We start from the raw sequence: 25633 nt of genomic DNA on the forward strand, positions 1-25633 counted from the left end.
GCGGGGTGGGGCTGTCGACACGGGGAGGGGAGGGGAGAGCTGTGCCACCGCCTGGAGCCAGTCGGTGGCCTGCACTGTGGGTGGTCGGCACCGGGGGGCGGACGGCCGGCCAGGAGGTGTCGGCGCCGTCAGCAGGCGAGACCTGGGTCACCGCTGACTGGTCAGCGCTGAGTGCTGACCGCAGGTCAACACCGGAACTGGTACGTGACGCTCTGTGCATTGTCATGTGGTGTCTTTGATGTTTGTTGCTACATCCGTCTTCACCATCCTCATGACAAACCCATCCGCATCCCCTATCACACTTCCCTTTTCGGGCCAGACAGCCAGGCAGCCCGGTGGGTGGTGAGGGCAGTTACAGTTACTATAGGTTTTCGTTACTCTACGCTCTTTTCAGGCCGGGGACATTTCCGTTCCACCGGTGACGGTCTCAGTGCCGCTGCAGTGCACTGTTTGATATCCGCACAGTCCAATGACCACGCTTCCATTCAGGCACTCGTTGTCCAGATTGCGAAATTTAAAGCGTATAATTTTGCCCGAAATCCTCTATAGGTATCAGCCGTAGGTTTTCATTCATTATCTTAACCCGCGCCCTGCTGGGGGGGGGGGGTGTTTGAACACCCCCCCCTTGTGGTTTTTCGCGAATATCTCAAAAACGGCGGCGCGGAGCGCCGCCGTTTTTGGTACACCTTATCATACATCAATTCTACACATGTTGTGAAAATTTCAGACCAAGGTCATTCAAGGTCAGGTCACCAGGTCACTTGAAGTGACCTCACCTCATAAAAAGTTTCAATGTCTGTCATAGCTACACCGAATGACCGATCGCTTTGAAACTTTCAGCGATTGCTAAGAGCAATAGTATGTACAAAATGTATATCTCAGAATTTTGATATCGATGACCTAAGGTCAGGTCAATTTTGCGACCTCCCCATTATAAGTCAATGGGAGAAAATTGAAATGCGCCTCTTTTGGACGAAAGACATTATAAACACTCCCAAACACCGAATTACAAGTGGTTTAGACACACAGAACATGAAAATGGTGTCCGTGACCCTTGGTTATGCCCTGAGGTCATCTTAGGTCACGAATGGTATCTAACAGTTTTTCGCAAATAACTTTTGATAGAGGCATGCTAGAGCGATGAAAACGCCTTAGATGTGTTCAGCTCGACGATACGGATCGACTGATATGCAACATGACCCTTTCCGGTCAGGTCATGACCTTGACCTGAGGTCAAATTTTAAAGTTGACCTTTCAAGGTCAAGTTATAGTTCATTCGATGCGTCTTGACGAGAGGAACACGATGCCGGTAAAAGTAAGCTCGTACAAGGCTTGGGTCAAAAGTTATTGCAGAAAACCTGTTTCCGAAAAAATCGGCTATTTTTGCAGTTTTTGCCCCCTGCAGGCAAAACCGTTGACGTTAGGTCAAATCTGAGAGAATTACTCAGAAAGGGCGTTAATAGGGCTATCGAATGCGCTTTTCCGCGGCGCTGTAGCTATATTAGTTCCCGAGTTATACGTTGGCTTCTTGGAAATTTTCGACATTCGACCTGTAAATCGGCGAAATTTTGCCTTCAATGACCTCTGGTGACCTGACCTTTGACCTGACCAAAAAATTGACCGAAGTGATTTCGTCATTATTTTTGACGCTCTTTCGAACGCCGCCTTTCGCGTATCGCTACGTGGCCCAGGAGCCGAGTTACAAGGGGGGGGGGTGTTCAAACACCCCCCCCCAGCAGGGCGTGGAAATCCAGGACCCCCAGCCGGGCGCGGGTTAATTTTCATATAGCGTCTGATTACACTGGATTACCTTATCCACTTTTACTGCTCAGGCCTCCGGATCCATGGAAACGAGCTGAATGTCGGCAACCAATCCATGCATCCAATTGTCCCATAGCTCCGCAATGCCTTTTCAGGCCGAAATAGTTTGCTCCCAGCACAGCAAAGAATTAGAATTGTGTTGCATATTTTTATGCATATTGTTTTCGATTTCGAGCGTTGTTTTTTTTGCTTGTTTATCGTACAATGAAGGGCTGATGCATCCCCGACACCCGTGGAATAAAACGAAGAAACAGGAAAGCCTGTCTGATGCACGCTGAGTCGCTGACGGATAAGCGCGCCTGTCGGATGCACACTGGCACATTGCACTGAAAACAGACCCTCATGCGCTGTGTCGAATGGGGCGCCGGCACGCTGTATGTGGCGGTTCAGAGGGCATGTGGGACGGCCGGGCGGGCGGGGCCGCGGGCGGGTGTCGCACGGTCAGTCACTCTGTGGAAACGATGAGATCGCACGTCAGCAATGAGCGAGCTTCCGGTCCTCCCCCTGCACTGGTGTAATGTCGAGTTTCCAGCGCGGGGAACTGGTTCAATGTGCGGCATTTATAGACACAATAAAGCACACAATTGTAGAGCCATGAGGGAGCCAGCAAAAGGATGCTGTAGCTGAAATAGCATGACAAAATTTGAACCACATCGTGCAAACTTAAAAATACAAACATTGTTTAAAGCATATATGTTTAAGGAAACTGATTGGGACGATTTTTAATCAAATTAACTACGCGCCATTGTCTAACTGAGCAGTTACGACCGTAATAACGTTTAGATGCTATTCAATGTACAGTTTGTAATAAAATATCGCGTTTTGTTTTTGCGACGGACAGCACCCGCAGGCACACTGATGTGAACGGCAGGCCGCCCGATGAAGTGTACAGCTGTATGTACATTGTACAGTGAACATTTCCCGTCCGTTACGCCCTCCCCAGATATCTGATATATCTCCCACCCGTCCAATGCCACGTCCGTCTGGTTCACACTCTTCTTCCTTCCAGTAGGTACCCCTCCCTTCGTCTATGTAGTACATTCTGTCTTAAAAGTACCGCGCAAAGTGACGGTGGATCCATTCAGCGACCATTCTATGACCGAGAAAGGGCATGCTTTAATTTGAAAGTCATCGACCAATTGACCTAGGGAATGGACGAGGATGTCAATTGCTTCGGTGACCCAAATTTATAGTTTTGTCAGACTATAGTTACTACACTTTTTTGCGTTAGCTTCTGACCATTGGGCAAAACATTTGTACGCATTCGCCATATAGGTGGCGGTACAAATGGGCGGTTGGTCACAAAGAATCGCCATTGGGCAAAACTATTCGGCGATCTTCCTCTACAACTCGACGTTGAACGAATGGTTCAACATTAGGCAAAACAAATCGTCAATGGTCGAAAGTATTCGTCATATGCCGAGCTGGCTCCCTCTATGCCGAAGTCTGGCGAACTGTTAAACTGTTTTGCAGATCGCTCATTTCAGTGTTCAATCCTGTTTTGCTGAATGGCTGAAATGAAGCACTCCACGCCGGAATAGTTGTGCTCAATGCCGATTGTCGAAATGGCTCCTCAAACAGTTATGGCGAATGGTTGATTTCAAATGCAAAAAGGTGTATTATTATTTCATCATGCGCTATGAAGTATTTTGTAAATGCCTTGTCTCTTGGCTATTATATACGAATACTGCATGGGGGAGCGGGCAATAGCAAAAAATATTGCCCGATGTGACGTCACTATCGCCCGAGGGTGAAGACCGAAACAAGTGCTATTGCCCGAGGCGAAGCCGAGGGCAATAGCACTTGTGGAGGTCTTCACCCGAGGGCGACAGTGACGTTACAGAGGGCAATATTTTTGCTATTGCCCGCTCCCCCATGCAGTATTCGTTTTATTACATGGCCAACTCTCGGAATCTTTACTTAGTACCTACTCATTCATCCCGTAATAAAAAATATCCAAACAGAAATATCATGGTACAATTGAATGTATTGGATATACAATCATAGCCACGTCACATGTCTACGGCACACACTTAGTTGTTTTCTGTTTTCTATTTTCTGTTTTCTGTTTCACGCCGTACTTGAGAGTGTGGAGACTCTTCGATTTGTAGCGTTCGCCGTCCTTGCGTTTTACAGTAATGAAGAACTCCTTCACAGCGTTGTCCAGGACATCGTTGCTGTGCATGCATTTTTCAACAGATATGCCTTTTACTTGCAAGAACTCAATGAAGACGTCTTCTGCTGATTTAATCACCTTTTTAGTGCCCTGAGCCCTGCGCAATGAAAATAGCTCATCCAATTCATGCGGCTCCAACAAATTAAATCGGGGCATTTGAACGGACATGTTCAAATGACGGCCCAGTTCTAGATGACTTGACTAGCCAATCACGAAATCAAACTGAACAGTCTGAGAAAACGACGATAAAATTACGACATTTGAATTTTTGTTCAAACACCACTGCGCGAGCAACTTACTATTGACCGTTGACATGGCAACCGCTTCTCACCTTCAGAAAGGTCAGTAACCTGACACTGAAAGGTCAGTAACCTGATGCCGGGCAATAGTAAAAAATATCTCATGCCAAATTAACACAGGAGCCATGTAATAAAACAAAATAATATGTAAAGCACTGGAATGTTGCATTCCAGCATGCCGCATGAATGAGCTTTTGCAAGACCCTTGCAAACATTACGGGTTTGGTAAAACGCTCCACTTTGGTTGTCGCTTAAGTATGAGTTCCGCTTGCGTAGATAATGCATGTAACGTCCTGTTTTCTGTGGTAGATAGTAGACACTATTATATTATTTAGGTAAGCAGAAACGTATTAAAGGTAGTGTGCCACCTTTGAAAGATTTCCCAGTTTATTTTTCCTAGGATAAGAAGCTTCTGTTTTTACCTAATATCGCAAAAAAAAAATCAAAAATGGGCCTGGAATAGTGCCTTTTTCGCCTAAAAGTATATCGGTTTTTCGATATGTATAACAACTGTAGTGGGCTCACCTGCAAACAGGCGTCGGCAACAATCGCGAATGCGGCGCACATGTGACAATAAGCAAAGGTCATTATAGAGTTACGACGTACGGGAATGAGTTATCAGCTGTCTAATCGTAGACAACACAATGTCGAGACTTAAACTGTAAGCCTGTATTGGTATTGTTTCTTTTATTTGGCTGTCGAACATTATTTATGGTTTGAAATATGATTTCATGTAAAATAATTGATATGAAAAAGCCGTCTCTTAAGTTATGACCCCATTTCACCACACGCAAGTGGCAGAAATGACAATGATCAGCTGACGCATTTTTCTTGGCCGAAGTCAGAGCGCGCGGCCCGACGCACCACCACCGCACCACGAAGTATGAGCAGGAGCCGCGCCCAAAGCCAGGGCCCCGGTAACGTGAGGTAGCCGAGTCGGGGCAGCGTGCGCTGACCCAAGCCGGGGCCGCAGCTTTGGGCGCGGTCTACCGCATCCCCGCGGGCAGCCCCGGGCTATCACATGACACCGGGAGGACGCGCGGCCCCGGCTTGGGTCAGCGCACGCTGCCCCGACTCGGCTACCTCACGTTACCGGGGCCCTGGCTTTGGGCGCGGTCTACCGCACCACCTAACAGGCGTGTTCGAAACCGCAGGAGATGATGATGAACGGGTTTATCGAAACTTGATTGGATGAGCATATCGGTAATAGCGATTTCAGTGTGTGCATTTATTGTTCATTGTGGTGTGAAATGTGGTTGGGGTACGACCGACAACCCGTCGGGGCGAATTTCGCACTGGGGTACTCAAAATTTGAAGAATTTAAGACGTTTCCATGAGTTTTGAAGGTATGGATAAGTTCTAAAAATCCGGTTCTCCTTATCTGGGCCATTAACTCCATACGGTCCAGGAAAGCTGGCACACTACCTTTAAAGTCAGTAAGGTGTCCTGCGGAGAATACGGTTGGATGGGCCGTGCCGTTTCAAAGACAAACAATACTTGTGCATAGTGCAAGCATAGCTGCCTAGCTAAAAAGTGATCCATTGCAAAAGATCACTGTTTCCGGTGTTTTGTCATCTATTATTTTCCCCAATCAGCAACAACGCATCGCAATAAAATCACTTTTTTTAAATGAAAGCTAATACATTTTAGCATGTACATTGATATGGGCGTCTTTATAGAAACATGTACATACCTTGGAAGCTTAACCCTCGCATGTGTAGGGAGGGGGGGTCGGATGGACCCCCCCCCATGGTTTTTCGCGAATAACTCGCGTAAAAAGCGGCCGATCGCGACGAAACTTTCAGTACCCTCACATTGATCAATTTTACACCTACCCTGAAAATTTCATGACCCTGACCCAAATGACCTTTGACCTGTGACCTCTTTTCCGAGACCATGTTTGGCCGGAATCGCGATTCTGCGTATGTCGGCTCGCATTAGCCGCGCGTTTGCAAGCTTTTCGTGGTTTCAAACGTTCAAACATGTGATTTGATGTTGCCTCCATGCATAAGGGTGGGTGTCAAGGTCACCTGAAGGTCAGGTCAGGTCATTGACCTTTGGTGACCTCGGGTGACCTCGGTTCACTTTTTCGAGCTGTACATGTTTCTAGGCTAGTTTTTGGAGCTGAATTCGAATTTAGCAACCATTTGAACATTTACGAAGTAGTTTTGGTGCCTTCGTAACATGTTACGAAGCTGTCGGAGGCGGTTGACACGTACTACGAATACCCGTCACGACGCCTACTGGTTGACCTGACCTGACCTGACCCGACCTAGTCTAAATGCTTAAAGACATCATCTGTGATCAAAACTAACACGATATTCGTGATCAGCACCCCGAAAAACCCCATAGCAGCCACACTTTACGTCTTTCTAACAGGTCCCGATTTTCCCGACTTTGGGTCATTGACCTGACCTGGAAGGTCAACCAATGACCTAGGACCTTAAAATTGGGTATCATCGGCTTCCTCTCGTCACGGGCAACACGCTCGTTTTTCCGCGAAGCTCTAGCTCGATCAGGGGCCAAACGGCAAGGGGGGGGGGGTCCAACCAACCCCCCCCCCTACACATTACAAGCTGGCAAACGCCGCACACATGCGAGGGTTAACAATGCCTGCACGTAGCGGCATATCTGCAATTAATCGTCAAACATGGAAGTAAATTTGCGTTGCTTTTGGTGTACAATAAACTAGTCTTGTTTATCGAACTAGTCTTGTTTATTGTGTCGCAAATGACAGCAATCTTACCTATACCCTGTGCGTCTTATACAGTCCTCCCAACTCACCCTTCCTTCCGTTCAGTAATTACACCCCATCCTGTCCTCCCAACACTCATCCCCGTCCGTCGTACAGTCCATCATCAGTTCATCGTCCCTGTCTGTATATCGCCCCGACAGTCAGTCAGCTCTCCCCTCCGTCCAGTAAACAGCACCCTTCACATCAGTCCATAAAGCACTGTCCATAGCGGGCTTTTTCTCGGCGCTCCAGTATAGGGCCTCCTATCAGTCCATAACCCGGACAGCGTGCCCGGCTCTCTCCGGTCCGGGGTCATAGACCGGACGGATGCGGCAGTGCCGGCCAGTTGTACTCGTACGTTGAAGGTCGTATCAGTTGCCGCGACGTGCTGCAGCGCCCCAACACACCCTCGCGCCGTGCTAATAGATGGGCGGATGTTTTTGTTTAAGATGAGTGAACCCTGCAGACTTGACTGACGGCTCCATAGTGCAGGCAGATGCTTTTAATGAAGCCCAGAAAGAGCGTTGTACTCATGACTAATGGCTTTTTAGAAATGACGTTACTAAGCCTAAACGATAGTCAAGGGAGAGGGGCAATAGGCAGCTGTGACACAAGGAAGCCATCACAAATTTGATCGCCTGTATAAAATCGTAGGTTAAAAAATGGTAGGTGCCAGCCGTCAGACGAATTAAGTTCAATTTAACGTTTTCAAAATCAAAGCTAAACGATCCAATCAAACATTGCCAACATTTCGATAAACAGACCTGGATGGTTCATAGCAGTTTCAACCGAGCCCGAGCAAGGTTAACTGAGTTCGCCGATTTGGACGGTATAAACAAACGTCCCAGCCGTCCCGGTTCGCGGTCCCGCCCCGTTGTATAGGTTCTTTAATGCTGGAAAATTTTCTAGCACATTTTAGCTTGTATAAAAGCACATTCTTTCTAGCGAAAAAGAAGCAGTACTTGCAGTACTTCCAGCAGTCATCGAAAATACTTCTTCTCTGGATCTTGAGTCTGAGTCGAGTATCGTCTGGGTCACCCGGACCACCCGGCCCGCCCCTCTAGCTCTGGTCTGGGCTGGCAGAGCTGTTCGCTCTGGCCTGAACACACGCGGTAAGTAGGTGACAGGCCAGCTGACAGGTCAGCTGACCTGTCACCGCGCATGTCATGTTGACAGGTCAGCTGACAGAGTGGTGATCTGTCAGCTGACAGCATGTTGACAGCTCACAGGTCAGCTGACAGCGCGGTGTCAGTTGACAGCGCGTTGACATGTCAGCCGTCAGCGCGGTGACTGGTCAGCTGATGTCGCGGTGACAGGTCAGCTGACATCATGTTGACAGGTCAGCTGACAGCGCGATGAGGGGTGTTAGCGGGCGCGGTCCTCTACCTAGCTCCTGCACTACAGGCGCTGATCAATTTCCAGACACTGACAACTGAGAACACGAAGTGCAGGGTTTTCAGCGAAGTCTACAATGGAAGTCAAGGGTCCGCACGAAATGCAATTACTGTCGATAGACGGTCGGTGTGTCAGGAGTTGTTCAGAATGTCATTTCGCCATGGTCCGCTATATTTGCAGTGAAGTGTCATCACCTGCTGGCGCTCTGCGGGCTCCGATGACCGTCCCGGAGCGGCGGCCTGCTGATGGACCCCGCTGACCGCCGGCCCGCGGTCCGAGACTGAGGAGGAGCCAGCCGCGGCCGCCTCCAGGCCGGCGGCGTCGCCCGGCCGTGGCGCTATTGATCCACCGGGCGGGGGTGGGGAGGGAGGGTGTCGGGTGGTAACGGGGAGGGGAGGGGCAGTTCACCAAACACAGCCGTGTGCCACACCAAGTCGCCGGCAATCGGTGGTTCTACATATAGGTCAGACGACGGCCATCGCCACTGGTTTATGGTAGGTGACGGCTGTCGGCGACAGGAACTGGCGGTGACCGGCGTCACCTCGATATCAACTGACGCCGGTCGTCGAACCGATTACTGCTTTAACAAGGCTGTCTGACAGGTTCCACTGACTGACGGAACACTATCGGAGCTTACTGTCATTGATATTTTTCTCCGTGCACTGTCAAAGAGCCGCATGCGCCTGACTGAACCCTACGGCAAGCCAAGCTCCGGCGGACGTCCGGCGAGGCGTGCATGGCCGTCACTCATGGATATTGAATACCCCCGTCCTGGAAGCAATGCGCAGTACGTACTCCCTTATATAATGCCGTCGCATTTCAAAATGTTCCGACGCACAGCACAGCATACCTTTTGTCCCCGTGCTCATCACCGAACTGAGGAAGGAAGAAACAACTTTAGCAATTTGTGTTCACCGGGATAGTCTACGCTTTCGGGCTGGAAAGTCTGGCTCTTTGAGCTGGCTCGTATGCATTACCACATAGACCCCTTTAAACATGTTTAAAGGGGTCTATGATTACCATGATCAACCATTCGCTATTATCATCGTATCTCAATTACATCACCTGAACAGTCACCTCTGTCACACCTCTGTCACATTATTTGTCCTGCCAAAGTTCCCAACCGTCACCTGGGAGCTGTCTACCGGTCCCGACGGCCATCTTCCCTGACCTCCGCCCGGCGGCCTGCTGCCGCCTCTATCATGAGGCCAGCAGTGTCATCAGTCTCTCTCCCATAGGGGCCAGTAACGGCCAGCTGCCGGTCTCCCAGAGACAGCGAGCACAGGTGCGACGGTCGCGCTATCCGACCGAGCGCTGTCGGCGGTGGCGCAGACCAGAGCGGCCGCCGAGCAGAGCTGGTTGTCCGCGTGAAGGTCCGGTTCTACAGTATCGCTGGCTCCGCTGTGCTCCGACATGGGTACGACGCTCATCAAGGAGGCCGTGCTTCTCGCAGTCGCCACCTTTTTGGCAGCCGCTGCCTGTCCCACCAGCGACTGGGCGCAGTACGGCAACTCGTGCTACTGGCTCTCCGACTTCCAACTCGAGTGGCGCTCTGTGAGCAGCGACTGCGGCCTGGTCCAGCCCGGCTCCAAGCCCGTCTCTGTGCACGACCTAGAGGCGCACGCGTTCCTGGCCGAGCTAACGGAGGGGAACGGCACGTGGCTGGGTCTGCACCGGGCCAGCACCACGGCCGGCTGGACGTGGAGCGACGGCTCGCCGTTCGACTGGGAGTTCTGGCGCAGCGACCAGCCGGACGGCGACGGCGAGCGCTGCGCCTTCATGAACTGCGACTCGCACGGCGAGTGGTGTACGGCCGACTGCGCCGACGGCTTCTACTACTTCCTGTGCCAGATCGACGCGTGATCGTCGGCGTGACAGACCAATCGACAGTTTGTAATACAGCTATACCTCTCTAATGTCTTTGGTCGAATCAATGTCAATGATCATAAGCTGTTCGCTGAGGGGAATGCACGTCAAATGGCGAGTTATCTTCTGTAAATTGCGACGTTTGTTGCTGTGCGGAATAGTTATGGCACTTGAGAAATTGGCATAGGACGTTGCTTCGAGTAAAATAGTCGAAGCAACTTTTGAATGACGGTAATTACGAGCGAGCGCGAAGCGCGTAGCGAGACTTTTCAATATAACGGAAAAATCTCAGTATGACCGGCCCGGCCCGGCCTGTAACCGCTGCAGCGGTGTCCGCGTGGCAGCGGTAATCGCCCAGCGCGCTTAGGCCGACTGACAAGAGGTCTTTTTTGTCGGGTAATCCCATCCATTCTACCCCGTAATTTACTTTTCTTAGTGCATCTAGGTTACCGTCGTGGCACGTGGCGCGTCATATGTCAGGGATGTTCAAGCTATTTTGCAGAAGTGTCGATTTGAGTGGCCTACATCTCAGCATCCGCTTGGGCAATTGACATGCGGCAATTTTTGCAGGGTGGTTATATCCATTCTACCAAACATCAGACACTATATATGTATGTGGGTCACCTCCACTGCACGTGCAAAATGCAAAAAAGGTGCCAAGTTTGTTCTCATTACAATAACTCAGTAATCACTGGGGCGATTTCGCTGAGACTTGGACATGCAAGTAGGCACCCAGCCAGGGGAGTCGCCACGGATTTTTGAGTGGGGGGGGGGGGGGTCGGGTTTCCGGTCTTCGTCTTGATGGGTAGGGTTTTTTTAGCCACACTCCCGGTTTTTTCGTGTGTTGACTGTTGAGAAAAGAAATCTCGGCGCGCAGCACCACAAAAGCAGCGGTATATCTTATTGTACATCACTTTTGCATCGTGCATAAAAATCAAGCACAGGTCATCTGAGGTCAGGTCACAATGTCATGTCAAGTTCAGTTTTAATGCCTCTAAAACTGCAATCTTGTCATTCCTATAGATAATCTCCTATAAGTCTGAAATTGGTGTAATGAATGGGATTTTAAGTGCCAACAGTTCATGACAGGCGCGCGGGAACCGGAGGGGGGGGGGGGCAGTGGGGGCAGCTTGCCCCCCCACTCTGGGGCCGTGGGGGCGGTGCCCCCACAACTTTGAGACGGAATACCGCACTTTTTTTGCAAATGTTTTCTTTCTTTGTTGAAAAAGCCAAGGGATGAAAAATAAGTGGCCTAAAACCGGTGAGAAAACTAGATTTGGGGGTACCCTAGGTTGAACTCTATTAACCCTCGCCCGCACATGCCATTTTCCCATCCTAGAACGCACATGGGGGGGATGGTTGCCACCCCCCGCGCCATTTCGTTCCTGTTGGAGATAGAGCTTAGCGGTAAAGACCAAAAAGATTCTTTGGGAAGAGACGAATCCAATGCTACCCAGTTTTACCTTCTCAGGTCAGTCATTGACCTTCCAGGTCAGGTCAAACTAAAAAATGTTGCTGTTTTGGGTCACCGTTGGATATCAAGTGCGCTGCTTATCAAATACCGATGACGATGCTGTTTTCTGGTGCCAAGCCAGCTAGAACCTCTTTGTCACACTACCCGACCAGAATTTTGCTGCTGAGGTCATTTCAGGTCAAGTTAGGTCAAGGTCAATTATATGTGTTTGTATGTCTGTGTGTATCTGTGTGTATACTGATGTGTGCACCGATTGTTTTTGGGTCCATATTCCATGAAATCATGATCTGAGAAGCTTTTACCAACAATGCAGTCAAAAAACATCACAAAAAGTAAATTCAGCTTGCCTAAAACGCAATTATCTTAGATGACCTAGGTTGACCTTGACCTTGACCTTGACATCTGTACATCGTCGAACAACATGTTCCATGATAGGTGGGAGGTAAGACTGGCAAAAAAGGCCGAAATCAGGGTGTCAAAAGCTCACAAGGCCCAAAGCAAACGCAAGATGTTGAAAATTGGCCATTTGGGTCATGACATGACCTGAAAAACAAGGTCATATCTCTGAAACCAAAAATAACAGAAACTTGAAATTTTCAGCGAACATCAATAAAGGATAGACGAGCAGCTATACGAAAAATCAGCCTTCTAGCTCTAAAAATGTTGAAAGAAGAGCAGAAAGTCTACCTGGGGGGGTGGCAACCACCCCCCCCCCCATGTGCGGGCGAGGGTTATGGTGTGCCCCCCCCCCCCCCCCCAGTCTGAAAGTAGTTCCCGCGCCCATGGTTCATGAATCTGGGATTTAAATCTGAGAAGTGAAGTCAGGTCAAATATGTGACCTCACCAATCATGATATAGTAAGATATGGGAAAAAGTACGAATGCCCTCTGCTTTGAACGAATATGCTAAAAGCGCTTGATACTTTTCTAGCCATGGCCGTGGCACCTTGCTCATTTTAGAGACAAGGTGCAGCTAATGACCAGTGGTGACTCGAATGTTCAGTCATTAGGTCATCAAAGGTCTCTAACACATTTTCGACAACAACTTTTGATGGAGACTCTGTAGAGCGATGACAGCACCTGGGGTCTGTTCAGCTCAGCAGCACAGATCGATTCATATGCAGCAGGTTCTTTTCCGGTCAGGACATGACCTTTTTCAGGACATGACCTTTACCTGATGTCAAGTGTTTTAGTTAAGTTGTTAAGTTCAAATTGTAAGCCATGCGACGTGTTTAGACGAAACAAACACGATGGTGATAACATGAATAATGAATATCATACACATTCACTGAATCATAGGTTGTTACAGAACAAATGTTTCGGCAAAATCCGTCCGTTTAGCTGTTGGGACTCTGTGGTACACAAGCCATAGACCCGAGAAAAGCCCGAGAGGGGTCCACCATCTGACCCCAATTCCCCTATGCAGGCAGGTCCGAGGGTAGTCAGGGCTGAGGCTAGCTAGATACCTCGTAGTTACTGATACGTCATCCGACAAATCGACTGCAACCATTATTTTGACAATCAGACGAACGCTTGGGTCAGTTTTGGCGCGCTCACTCATTTGAGAGAAAAAAAGGAATTAGAATAGTGGCTTTTTTAAATATTGTCACGCTGATTTTCCACGCCCAAAGCTTATTGACACATAAGCAATAGGGACTATGGAGCTCTTGAAGCGATTCTGAATCTGACGTTGTATTTGTTGATGTTGCTGACGCCAACTTCACTGACATGATGGCTAAAAAAAGCATACTTCGCGACCCCCGCGACCCCCCCGCCCGTCGGCGACGCCCCTGCACCAACCAGTCAATGCGTTCCCATGCGTTAGGGTTAGGGTGCTACTGCATCACGTGCGCACGTGCAGGGGCGATTCCAGATCTCTAGAGCGGCTGGACCAATTGTGCTCAGATTAGGTATTAAGTTGGAGACCGGTTAGTAGGGTGCCGTGCAAAAGTCAGTTATAACTCAGTTTGCACGTGCGCACGTGCAGCGGATGCCGCTTCCAGATCTCGGAAACTGCTGGGCCAATTTCACCCAAATTTGGCACAATGTTAGCAACCGGTTATTAGGGTGCCGTGCATAAGCACGTTGGAAGAACCTTCTCGCCCTTCCGGACGTATATACAGGGCTCTCTCGCTCGCTCGTTAGTCGCACAAAAAGGCGTTTTACTGATCCCAACTATGTAGTTTTTTTCAATTGCACAATTTTCATGAAATGCACATCGTTTGTTGTCTTTTAATCATATTTATTCGGTTTTCTCCGAAGTATTTATTTTTACTTTTTTCACATATAGATTGCAGATTTACATTTCCTACAGGCCATTATCTAAACACATTGCTTCGACAGCAAACTAACTAAGACCGATGACAAGCTCTGGTAAACACGTTTATTGTTACATCTACATGTCATTGCTGATGGGTACATCTCCATGTGTATTGAGGATAAGCTATGGGGACAGTGACCGCAATACATTCCCTTAGCTAATGCTGAGAAAAACGAGCGATAAACCGTCTGTAGGCCGTTATGACGAGCATGAATAAGTCCAGCCAAGAGATAAGAGAGCTAAGACACAACTTAGACTGCAGGGACACTATTATAGACTGCAGTCCCTGGAGAACGGGCATCGAACGTCATCTGCTACGCAAACAATCACACACGGCGTGTGACGCACTGCTCAATGAAAATTGCGTAGGCATGCTCGCATTTTCTGTATTCAAACATGTAGCTAGAGGTGTTCGCATTTCGTGGCATTCACCAGGCAAACAATCTTTATGATCGCTGTTGAGAAGCGTTCCAGTTTTTTTTTTTTAGCGATAGGTGATCGCTCACAAATCACACTTGTCTATTTTGTATCCCGATATTTTCTCCTGTGTGATAACTGGCAGTTGTGCGAAAAGCTGTTTTTCAGATTAGCCATGGCAATGGTCTTGCATATGCTAAAAAAACATGATGAAAATGGAAAGCAGACTCGATAACCTTAGTTTTGCCAGCGCAGCTCATATCATTACGAGCGAGCGAGTGCAGCGAGCGAAGCGAAGTCTTTTCAACATAACGGAAAAATCTCAGTATGAGCGGCCCGGCCCGGCCCGGCCCGGCCCGGCCTGTAACGCTTTTGAGAGGCTTATATCTCAGCAACCGCTGGACCGAATGGCCTGCGGTCTTTTTTGCTGGGTAGCCCCATCCCTTCTACCCCGTAATTGACTACTTTTGATACATGGGGCATTCCACGATAGATCGTACTACTTTTTTCCAATTTGACACCCTCATCTCTCGGAATTTGACGAGAATTGGTCTCAGGGGTAACCAGGGGCTCTGAATCCACCTGTAACAATTTCAGGCTTATCAGATAAGTATTTTTTGAGTTATGGTGTATAACATTTTTTGGATCTTGCTTTGCAGCGCTAAGTTTGGCGGGCTGTAACTCTAAGACGGATTATTCAAATGCCAAATGTCATATAACATTGAACTTGCAATGAAACAGAGATTAATATGTATTTTTGAAATTTCGAAAAATACGCTATTTTTGATATATGACATATCGAGTTGTCTTTCATTTGTATTTTTTGGACTTTGGGACCAAATTTTTTTGAATTTTTATTTCTTTAAAAAAATATTTGGCTCATTGTTAAGAAGTATGCAAAAAATTAGGAAGGTGTTCTTTCTATAAATGTATTTATTTTACGTCACGATAACGGTTTCGCATAGTGATTTCGGGAGGGGAGCTTACAAATGGCGGGGTAAAGCTGCCTAGTGACATCACGGGTTACTGAAATTTCAATTTAAGTCTGAGTCATCTGAAAAAAGTGAAAAGAGGGTTCATCCAACCCTCTTTCCTATAAGCGCGAGGGTGAAAAAGGCTGTTTGGTTCTGACTTAGTTTTGGACGCCAATGACCATAGCTGTCCGAGATGGAAGTTACAGGACGCATACATGGTGTCCTCCAGAGGTCTCACAACTTGTATATCTGGGAATTTTTCAAGGTTACATGAGGTCAGGTCGGTCACGTGACATCACTGTTATAAATCAATGGGAAAATATAAAAACTGTTATTTTGGCGCCGAGGATGATCTAAAACTATCCCACGTACATGGTATCGTGATTTCATGCACTCCTTGCAAAGTCCAATGCTTTACTTTTGCATTGTTAACCTTGCGTGACGTCATTTATGACGTCACTAGGGTCGTACGAGTTTTTCGTCAATAACTCCCGATCAAATGGAGCTAGAGAGTCGGGAAAGCCACCAATGGACTCGGGAAGACCTTCCGAATCGAATGATATGCCATATGATACCCTTTGCCCAGCTTCGTGACCTGAGGGGCTCTGACCTGACCTTGACCCGAGGTCAACTACTTAAGTTGACCTCACCCTAGCAAAAAGTATACCATTCGATGCACCTGAGCTAGGCGAACACAATGGTGCCAAAATCGCGGCTCTGCGGCCATTTTTTGCGAAGTTATTTACTAAAAACCGAACCCGTAACTTCAGTCACGTGACCTGACCTCAGACGCTACCGGTTGACCTGAGACCTTAAAATCGGGTACCAATCGCTGCGACTTGTAACGGCACACACGCTCGGTTTTTCCGCGAGGCTCTAACTCTATTAGAAGCGAAATGGCGTGCTGGGGTCGTATCAACCCCTCCGAAACCCATTTTGTTTGCGGGAAAATGAGGAACGTAGAGAAAGAACACCTTTCTAATTTTTTGCATGTCGATTTGCAATGACATGAAGTTTATTTTGAAAAAATAAAAATGTGAAAAATTTTGGCCCCAAAAGTCATTAAAGGCAATTGAAAAAAGATTAAGGTTTTTGCTCAACAATGAAATTTTTTCTTTGGAATTTTTAAATAGTAATATTAATTTTTTATTCATCGCAAGCTTAGTGTTGTTTACTTTTTGTTGGTTGCTTAACCCGTTCTTGAGTTATAGGCCATCAAACTCACCGTTACATACCGAAGTTAAAAAAATGTAATGCAATATAACTCAAAAAGTTTTGATCTGAGAAGTCTGATATTTTGCCAGGCGTCTTTGGGGCCTATGATTACCCCTGGGACCGATTTTCATTAAAATCTGAGAGATGAGGGTGACGGGCCTGGTACGATCTATCGTGGAATGCCCCACATCTCAGTGACCGTCGTGGCACGTGCCACGTGAAAAGTCAAGGGTGTTCAAGCAGTTTTGCAAAAGTAATGATTTTGAGAGGCCCATATCTCAGCAGCGGCTTGTGCGATTGTCTTGCGGTAATTTTTATAGGGTAGCTGCATCCCTTCTACCAAAGGTTGGATACTCTTGATCTACGTGAGTGACTCCCACTGCACGTGCAAAATATAAAAGAAGAGGCGCCAAATTTGTTTCGCCCTTCCGCACGTGCAGGGCTCACTATCTCGCTCGCTCGTGCTTCGCCCAAAAGGCGTTTTACTGGTTTAAATTCATAGAAGGAAAACAAATAATAAAGCTCTGAACCCTGAATCATCCCTAAATTCATTTAGCTGCTGCCTCTTCTTCTCCAGCAAAACACGCTTTCAACCAGCGCACACCAAAAATCTCCCGTCTATAAGAATTATTCGCGGAATCACATTAGCATTCAAAAGTTATACACCAGCATTCAGGCGATTTCGCTTATGCTTCGTTCCGTCAACAGCCTGAGCAGCGGCGATATGGAGTCTGACCCGTCAATATTTACTCCGTTGCAGGTTCCCTTTTCACCGGCCGTCAACGCCTGGGCACACGCTGGCTGCCACCATGTCGATTACGACATGCATTCAGGTGAGCGGACACGCAAAGGGTGATGGAGCACCTCCATGTCGGAGCGTGCCTAGTCCAGCGCATGGTAAATCAAGGAAAATAATAATTAAATGGAGCACTAGTAATGTTTTTGTTTGACACCACCTAATGCCTTTTTGCTTCGTTTTTTGTTTAACGCTACCTGTGATTCAGAATGCATTTCATATCCTAGGCAAACACGTTTTTACGAGCAAATGTGAGGCGCTGAGCATGTAGTCTATCACGTACTTTCTTTGTAATCTGAACGGCCCGTTCTGACCCGTAGCGCTTTTGAGATGCTTATATCTTCGCAGCCGTGCATCCTTTTGACAGAAAGTCGGAAAGCCTCATTCCTTTTACTCTGCCCCGGAAAATAATTTTGTATACAGAGTTCTACTGCCCCGGCATTGAATATACAAATTTGTTATGGCTCCGCTGGGCAGATTGCGTGGAAACCTGATCTGTCGTGTGCTTAACCCGCGAGTTGCTGGGGGGGGCGTTAAACGCCCCCACTTTTTTCACCGAGCCATAGCATAAAAATGGCGCGCCGCAGGCGCGCCAAATTTTGCGTACCTGTAGGGAATTGATTGAAGTTTATTGTGACAAAGTTTAAAAAAAATCGGTCGGAAAATGTTTGAGATATCGAGATTTTAGTGACGTCATGATTTCTGAGTTTTCGACCAAAAACGGCATATGTTCAAAAATCATATAAAATCGCAGAATAGACATACAGACATGCCGTAAACGCCATTAGACTGCCAATACCATGATCAATCACATGGCTATCTTCGATTATTGATTATCGTTCCGCATTTTCCATAATCTTAAACTGAAACTTGGCAATTTCTCGTGACTACTTCACGACCATGATACATGCATTTCTTAAATTGAACTTTTTGAGCCAAACACGTACACATATGATAAAATGAATGTCACCATCGTGTTCTACGCCCCAAATTACCTATAAAACATGAGTCACAGGCTGCGAATATCAGTTTTGATTTTCGGGGACATGTGCCTACCCGGTTGACCTGACCTTGACCCTGACCTATGCTTGACTGACCCCAACATGGAGCTGACACTCTTGTAGACCTTTTATGATGGATTGTGCACCGTTTTGACAGAGTTTATGACGAGAGGCGCCCATTGCGAAGTCCTGAAGTCCGTGCTACTGAAAGCCCGATTTCAGGTGTTTGACCTGACCTTGACCCGACCTGTGACCTCAAAATTCAACTTTTAAGTACTCATCTGAAGCGTCTCGTCGCGTTCTTTCGTTTGCCGCCTCGTGCGTTTTGCTGCGCCTATTGGTTCTCGAGTTATCGGCTGGGGGCGTCTAACGCCCCCCCCCCCCCCCCCAGCAAACGGTGGGTGGCGAAATACCCCAGCAACTGCCGGGTTAATTCAACCTTAGAATGTCCAGTGTCCTATGTCCAGTGTCCACATCAGTAGGTATACATTTTTTGTTTCACTGCAATGGGTACCCGCGTAAACGTTTTGTGGAGTTTCTTACACTCACCAGCTGACAACAGACTAGTTGCATATATGTAAGTTAGCAATCATCATGCAAGTCAAGCATATGCAAGGGTGGTGGTTAGATCAAAACGTATCAGTGAGTTATTTTACCTATAAGCCTAGTTTACCTTACAGGAATTGCTGACTTGATATTAGATGGCTGGGGAAGCGAGCTGTTGCGTCAAAGCAGAAATGGCGGTTTTGCGGTTCCAAAGGGATAGCAGGGACAATATTTTTTCAGTTGACCTCCCCGTTAGTCTCGAAACTCATGCGCTGGTTTTCTCTGTCGGGGATGGATGTAGACAAATGATGGTGAGGGCAAGCCAACTGAGTGAAACATTTATGTGAGATATTCGTTCCACACACCTTGAGACAATACAGAGTGGCAAAATAGGAAATGCACGTGTTTTCAAACGGCGAATATGATATGCAAATTTGAATTTAGAATTCTGCTGTCAGCCGGCCCAAAGCCGGCCTTGGTCAGCCCAGCCGGAGCTTTATGGCATCCATGCCTGTAGCGCCCTTTCAGGAGCCTAGTTTTCAGTAATATAAATACGCAGATTGGGAAGGCTTTCGGTGTCAACAATATCATTAATAAAAAAGTGGCTCTAGGATAAGGTCATGCGGGTCGAAGGCAGCTATTCGTTTATCCACAATGCCGTCTAAAATATACCTACTCATCCTCCTAGCGTCATTAAAAACATACCTACCTAAGTGACATAAAGCCATTTCGGAATTCGGCTCCGTATATATGGCTGACGATTTTGTTAAAGTGAAATATTCTTTTGTTGTGTACCTTCATCCTTTGGAAAAGGAACATTGGATACCGGTAAGATGATTGGAATATAAATCGCTTTTGATGGCAATTGAGCAAACCTAGTAACAACACAACTGACCTCGCCTTTATCACGACTATCATAAAGTACCTACCTACCCATATTGTGTTCTGCATTTTACAAATATCCGTCGATACTTGATTTCATCAATCAGGAGGTTATTTCTCAGATCAAGACGAACCTTTGCTAATCTGACTGTTACGTTCACCTCAGCATGTCTGTCTTCTCAATCTGTATCTTTGGAGGCGCTTAATATAGGCACAGAAATACTGCGGTTGGAGAATATGGCGACAAGGCTGTTTGCAAAGAAATGACATGATCCCAGATCCTTTTTCAGCACTTGCTCCCTTATGTGTGTAAATCGTTATCAGATGTCTTCGACCCCGTTCCTCATGATGACGCATGGCTTTACGTCCATGTAGTTGCTTCTGATAAGGGATAAAATGTCATTTGCGTATGCCAAATTATTGCTTCCCGAAAGTCAAATGTCGCTGCAGTTCATGCCGCGGAGAAGGACTGCACAGCATAGCATGGGAAGGAGGTAAATAAAGCTGACTGCATATTACCAAAAATTTATTCTAAGACGGTACAATAATGACGCGGGGCATCATTCTAATAAAATCGTTTCTGGCAAATGTGTTATTAGTTTTACATAGGAATTGTGCAAGTTATTAGACCTTCCCAGAAATTCTCTGCGGCCGCCAATATAAATGTTCTGGAAATATCAAAATGTCGGTTTTCAATACAGCATTACTTTAAAACCTTTATTATTCATGATCGTTACATGTGTTATAAGGTCGTGGCTTCACTCATTTACTCGCATTTATGATTTAATCCTCGCCCTGGCAAGTGGCAGGGCATTTTCCATAACGCGGCCTGGCAGGGAGGGGGGGGGGGGCAATGCGACCCCCTGGCCTTGAAAACTAAGCATCGTAGCGCTTTGCAAAAAAGACCAGTCGATTGCTCGCAACGAGTACTCGCAATTGATGCTAAATTGTTTAACCCTTGGTCCATATTTGACCCATTTATGGTAGGTCAAAGGTCAAATTTCGGGGAAAAGCTATAATTTTCCAAGTTACTTAACAAATACTGGCAAATCTATGAAAGATAGCAAGATGAAACTTTCACGACCATGTTTCTCAACGAATTAGGAACAAAATTATATATAGTTGACCGCCTTTCAGTCATTACTGGCGTGACGTACTCCCCGGAAACACGGAAGGTCACACCCGCCGCCGGCGAGGACGGCCCTTGACCTGAGTTGACCTTGTAAAGGTCAAGGAACAGTTTTGAAGGCGTTTAGGTGAAAATTGAACCACAGATTCGTATTCAGGACCTCAAAAAACCCCACTAAACACACCGCATATCACAAAAGTCTTCATGTGAACATGCGAGGTCACTGACCTTAGTTGACCTTAGAAAAGTCAATATGCAATATAAAGATTCATGTCCTGTCAAAATGTAACATAAACACACAAAATAGTTCGTTCTTGTCGATGAGATCATGTCCAGTTACGCGGAATGTACATACGATTTTGTCAAAAATGGTCGGAGGTTGTACCTGTTATGACGTCATAGCTCGGTGACCTGGCATGAACCGAACACATTTTGTTTTTTTTACCAATAGTTGCGCAAAGGATTCTCCATAGGCTCTTGAAAATTTCAGCACGATCGGACTAATGGTTCGGTGCCCATCACAAAAAACCTCGGGTGGGGTGGGGGTCGCGTCGACCCCCTCCCCCTGCCAGGGCGAGGGTTAAAGCATATCCGTTCATATCGGATTTTTTTTAGGGACAAGAGTTTTCGGCAACAATGTTTGCCAGAAAATTAATGAGTATTGTTTATTCCTTAACAATGGCGTAGTGAAATCTAGTAACACGGATGCTATGCAGTCTGCTAATTATCAGCTGCGCACGTCCGCATACGTTTTGGTCAGCCTGGCAAATTGGTTTGTACTTTGTATCGCGTTGCCGTGTGGGCGCTGTCACCGGCTGGCGGCGGGTGTCCACTCGCCGTTCCAGTTCCGTCCGCCGCCTGGCATGCAGCACCAGCGGTAGTGACGTCAATGTGTGGCTCCACTGGGAGCTGCTATCGGGAGACGGTGCATTGCGACCGGGCATAGGGTGCGCGGCTCCAAAGCACACTGGTATACGCCAGTCATGAGTCAGTCACCATTTACCGGAAGAAAGTTTTGCTCGATAAAGCCTTGCAGAACATGCACTGTCAACCGTCCAACAAGTGCATTGAAAATAACGCTTGCGCACATAATTGAGTCATATCAACAGTAACGTGAATGTCGCATTCCGTCCCGGTCCTGCAGTGTCCCCAGTAATGTTCCGTGCCCCATTCCCAGCGCCGCTCTGACTCTGTCCCTCTCCCCGGCAGCACCTGCCCGGCATGCTGTGGCGCTGGCGGACGGCCGTGGTGACGGTGGCGCTGCTCTGCCTGCTGCTGCAGCTGATGGTGCTGCAGACGTCGCCGGACACGGTGCGGCACGGCCGCCGCCCCGCCTGGGTGGACCCGTCGCCGGCGATGGGCGATGAGAGGTCGCCGAGGGCCGCCGCGCTGCGGCAGCCGGGCCGCGCGGCGCTGCCTGACCCGCCCGGGCCCGGCGCGGCGCCGGCAGCGGTCGGGCCCGACCCGGCCATGGTGCCCGCCCAGCGCATCATCCACCTGGACCTGAAGGGTGCGCCGCCTACGGTCGACTACCTGGTCAGCCTGCTCCCAATGATGCGGCGTCTCGGCGCCACCGGTCTGCTGATCGAGTGGGAGGACATGTTTCCGTTCTGGGGACCGCTGCGCGCGGCCGCCGCCCGAAACCACTACAGTCGCGCTGATGTGCGCCGACTGCTGTCAGAGGCACGCCGCCATGACCTGGACGTGATCCCGCTGGTGCAAACGTTCGGACACCTGGAGCCGTTCCTGAAGCTGCGCCAGTTCGCGCACCTGCGCGAGCTACCCGCCCAGCCGGCGGCGCTCTGCCCCTCCCGTAACGAGTCCCTCCGCCTCGTGGAGCAGATCGTCGACCAGGTGATGAAGATGCACGCTGGCGCACCGCTGCTGCACATCGGCTGCGACGAGGTGTACCACATGGGCCTCTGCGAGCTCTGCCAGCGGCGGCTCAGAGACGACCTGTACCTGGAGCACGTGGCCACCGTAGCGCGCTACGTGCGAGACCGGCACGGCGCCAAGGCGTTGATCTGGGACGACATGATGCGTCACATCCCGGCGGAGACGCTGCGCCGATCCGGTATCGGCGAGCTGGTCGAGCCGATGGTCTGGGTGTACGCCGAGGACGTGGACCGTTTCGCCGACCCGCAGATCTACAGCACGTTCGCCGAGGTGTTCCCGCGCGCCTGGGCGGCCAGCGCGTACAAGGGCGCGTTCGGCGAGACGCTGACGGTGCCGCCGCTGCAGCGTCACCTGGACAACACGCTCAACTGGCTGCGCGTCATCCGGCGGGAGACGCCCCGATTCCGCGACGGCTTCGGCGGCCTGGTGCTGACCGGCTGGCAGCGCTACGACCACATGGCCGTGCTATGTGAGCTACTACCCGCCTCTGTGCCCTCTCTGGCGCTCAACCTGGCTACAGCGTCACACGGCTTCTTCAACAGTTCACTGCGCCGTGTGCTGTACGACGCGCTCAGCTGTCACTCGCAGGGCACGTTCATCACGCCGAGCTCCGACCAGTACGGGTTCTACGCTTTCTCGCAGTGCGACTTCCCTGGACACATGTTCTATGAGTTCACCGGCCGTATGCCCGGCATCGAGATGCAGGCCCGCTCGGCCATCGAGGACGTCCGCAAGAAAGGCTGGCTCACCGAGTACAGCGTGGCGCGCAACTACACCAACCCGTTCCGGGTGGACGAGGTGCTGGAGCCGCTCTACAGCGCCGACTACCACCTGTCGCGCGCGGCCATCGACGTGCGTGACGCGCTGTCCGGCGTCATGGACCGGTTCACGGTGGCCGAGTGGGTCGAGCAGAAGCTCTACCCGTGGATGCGGCGCATCGAAGCGCTGCGCCGGGAGGGCGAGGCGGTGAAGAAGCGCTCCGAGTGGCCGGCGCGGCCGCTGCCCATGCTCCGGGCGCTGGCCAGGTTCGGACTGGATGTCACCGAGGACCAGACGAAGGACGGGACTGCGGACTCCCCTGACGGCACCCAGCTGAACGACAACGGTCTGAGCGATACCGTCCGACTGAGCAAGCGGGAGGTGGGCCCCGCGATCCAGTCAAACAGAGATGAGAATGTAGATAATGCGGAGAGACCGGAACTTGGAGATGCTGGCGAAAAGCATGAAGTAGACGGTGTCGCCGTCCATCAAAGCGATCGATCGAATACGGCGGACGTGGATGGTTCGAAGAGACGGAATGAAGTTGAAGCTAACATGACAAAGGAGCTGAAGGAGGAGGTCGTCGACAAGCAGGCTGTGCTCGGAGAGGATGCTGTTCAACCAGGAGAGCTAGGTTCTGCAGTGGATCGTCAACATGATCAGTCTCCGCAGCAGGCGTCGGCTGTGCTGGCAGCATAGTAGCCTGTTCTATGCTCGCAACGAGCATATGAGCCCTGTGAGGGGATACAATGTGGGCAGCACATGCTGCGCTTTTGTCAAGAGGCGGCGTTTAAAGCTGTGGAGTCTACATGTGGCATTGGCGACTGTCAACATGTTTTTCGCACCACCGGGCGCAGGTGGCGCTATGTCTGCGATACTCTGAGGTGGTGTTTCCGACCGTACGAGCTCGGACTAGCGCGAGCGGTCCTGTGACGTGTGACTGTGCTGTCTGAGGGGAATCCAGGGTGGCTAGATTTTGAGTCGTAACGGGGACCTGTCCCACGGATGTGGGACCTTGTGTGGGTATATAGGGTCTTGTGTGGGACTATGGTGGGCTGACTCAGAACGCGCACTGAGACTATTACCTACTTTACAGTCTCCACTTTATGGTGGAAGCAATTACATCAGTCAGCCCAATTTTAGGGGTAACTAATCTATTCTAGAGTGACGTGCGGAAGTAACAACTCACAACAGTGCGCTACAACACGAGGCGTTATCCGTCGGCTGTCTGCCAGCTATATGAGGCATTTGCACTGCTATTGCGTCACGACTTTTGCTGTAGCGGCCTTGTGGCGTCAATGAGATTGTGAGATTTGTGAGCGTTGCGCCACCAGGAAGGTGTGTCAGTTTCTGTTGAATCGAGGCTACATGTATGGCCAGGTGGTGGATTCCTCACTCCCCTATGGGTCATGTGATGTTCGGGTCTCCCCAGAGGTCACCTGTTGTGGCCAGAGAGTGGTGTACATTGTACATATTACGGGACATACTGCCCACTACGAGTGTCGCATTATGCGGTTTTCCACGCATCATCAAACACCGCATACGATATCGTAAATGTGTGTGATTGGCGCCATCAAAACATTCATAAACACTACAAAGGACTCATATTATAGTGCTTATACACATTTTCTCAATTGTTTTCATGAATATGAATCGTTAATATGCACACGAATGGAATACGAAAGATCACGTACCTATATCAAATGAATCATGCCTTGTAACCCGCGCCGGCCCTGGTGGGGTCTGTTTATAACGCAACCTGAGCCTCGTTTCATAAAACTCTGCCGTAACTTACACCTTTCCGTAATTCACACCCTTTTAAACTACGGAGCGCAAATGAAGCGGTTTCACAAAGCCACAACTGGAATTGTTTACACCTCCGTAACTAAGCACATTTTGCGTAGTTCCCGTAATTTATCATGCGTCCTACAAAT

At 49.0% G+C, this 25633-nt stretch overlaps 2 protein-coding genes across 2 annotated transcripts; both read left to right on the forward strand.

Annotated features, from left to right (window-relative positions):
- Positions 1 to 25324, forward strand: LOC122382828 (hexosaminidase D-like). Its single transcript, XM_043368658.1, has 3 exons — positions 1 to 200; positions 17451 to 17523; positions 22254 to 25324. The coding sequence occupies exons 2-3, from the start codon at positions 17500 to 17502 to the stop codon at positions 24396 to 24398; spliced, it is 2169 nt and encodes a 722-aa protein (XP_043224593.1). The 5' UTR covers positions 1 to 200; positions 17451 to 17499; the 3' UTR covers positions 24399 to 25324.
- On the forward strand, positions 9839 to 10288 carry LOC122382860 (lectin BRA-3-like). The gene has a single exon (XM_043368723.1). It carries the CDS (start codon positions 9839 to 9841, stop codon positions 10286 to 10288), a length of 450 nt encoding a protein of 149 aa, XP_043224658.1.
- Positions 25325 to 25633: the final 309 nt, after the last annotated feature.

This window comes from Amphibalanus amphitrite, unplaced genomic scaffold (genome assembly GCF_019059575.1).
Source record: "Amphibalanus amphitrite isolate SeventyFive unplaced genomic scaffold, NRLGWU_Aamphi_draft 000148F_arrow, whole genome shotgun sequence".
Lineage (NCBI taxonomy): Eukaryota > Metazoa > Arthropoda > Thecostraca > Balanomorpha > Balanidae > Amphibalanus > Amphibalanus amphitrite.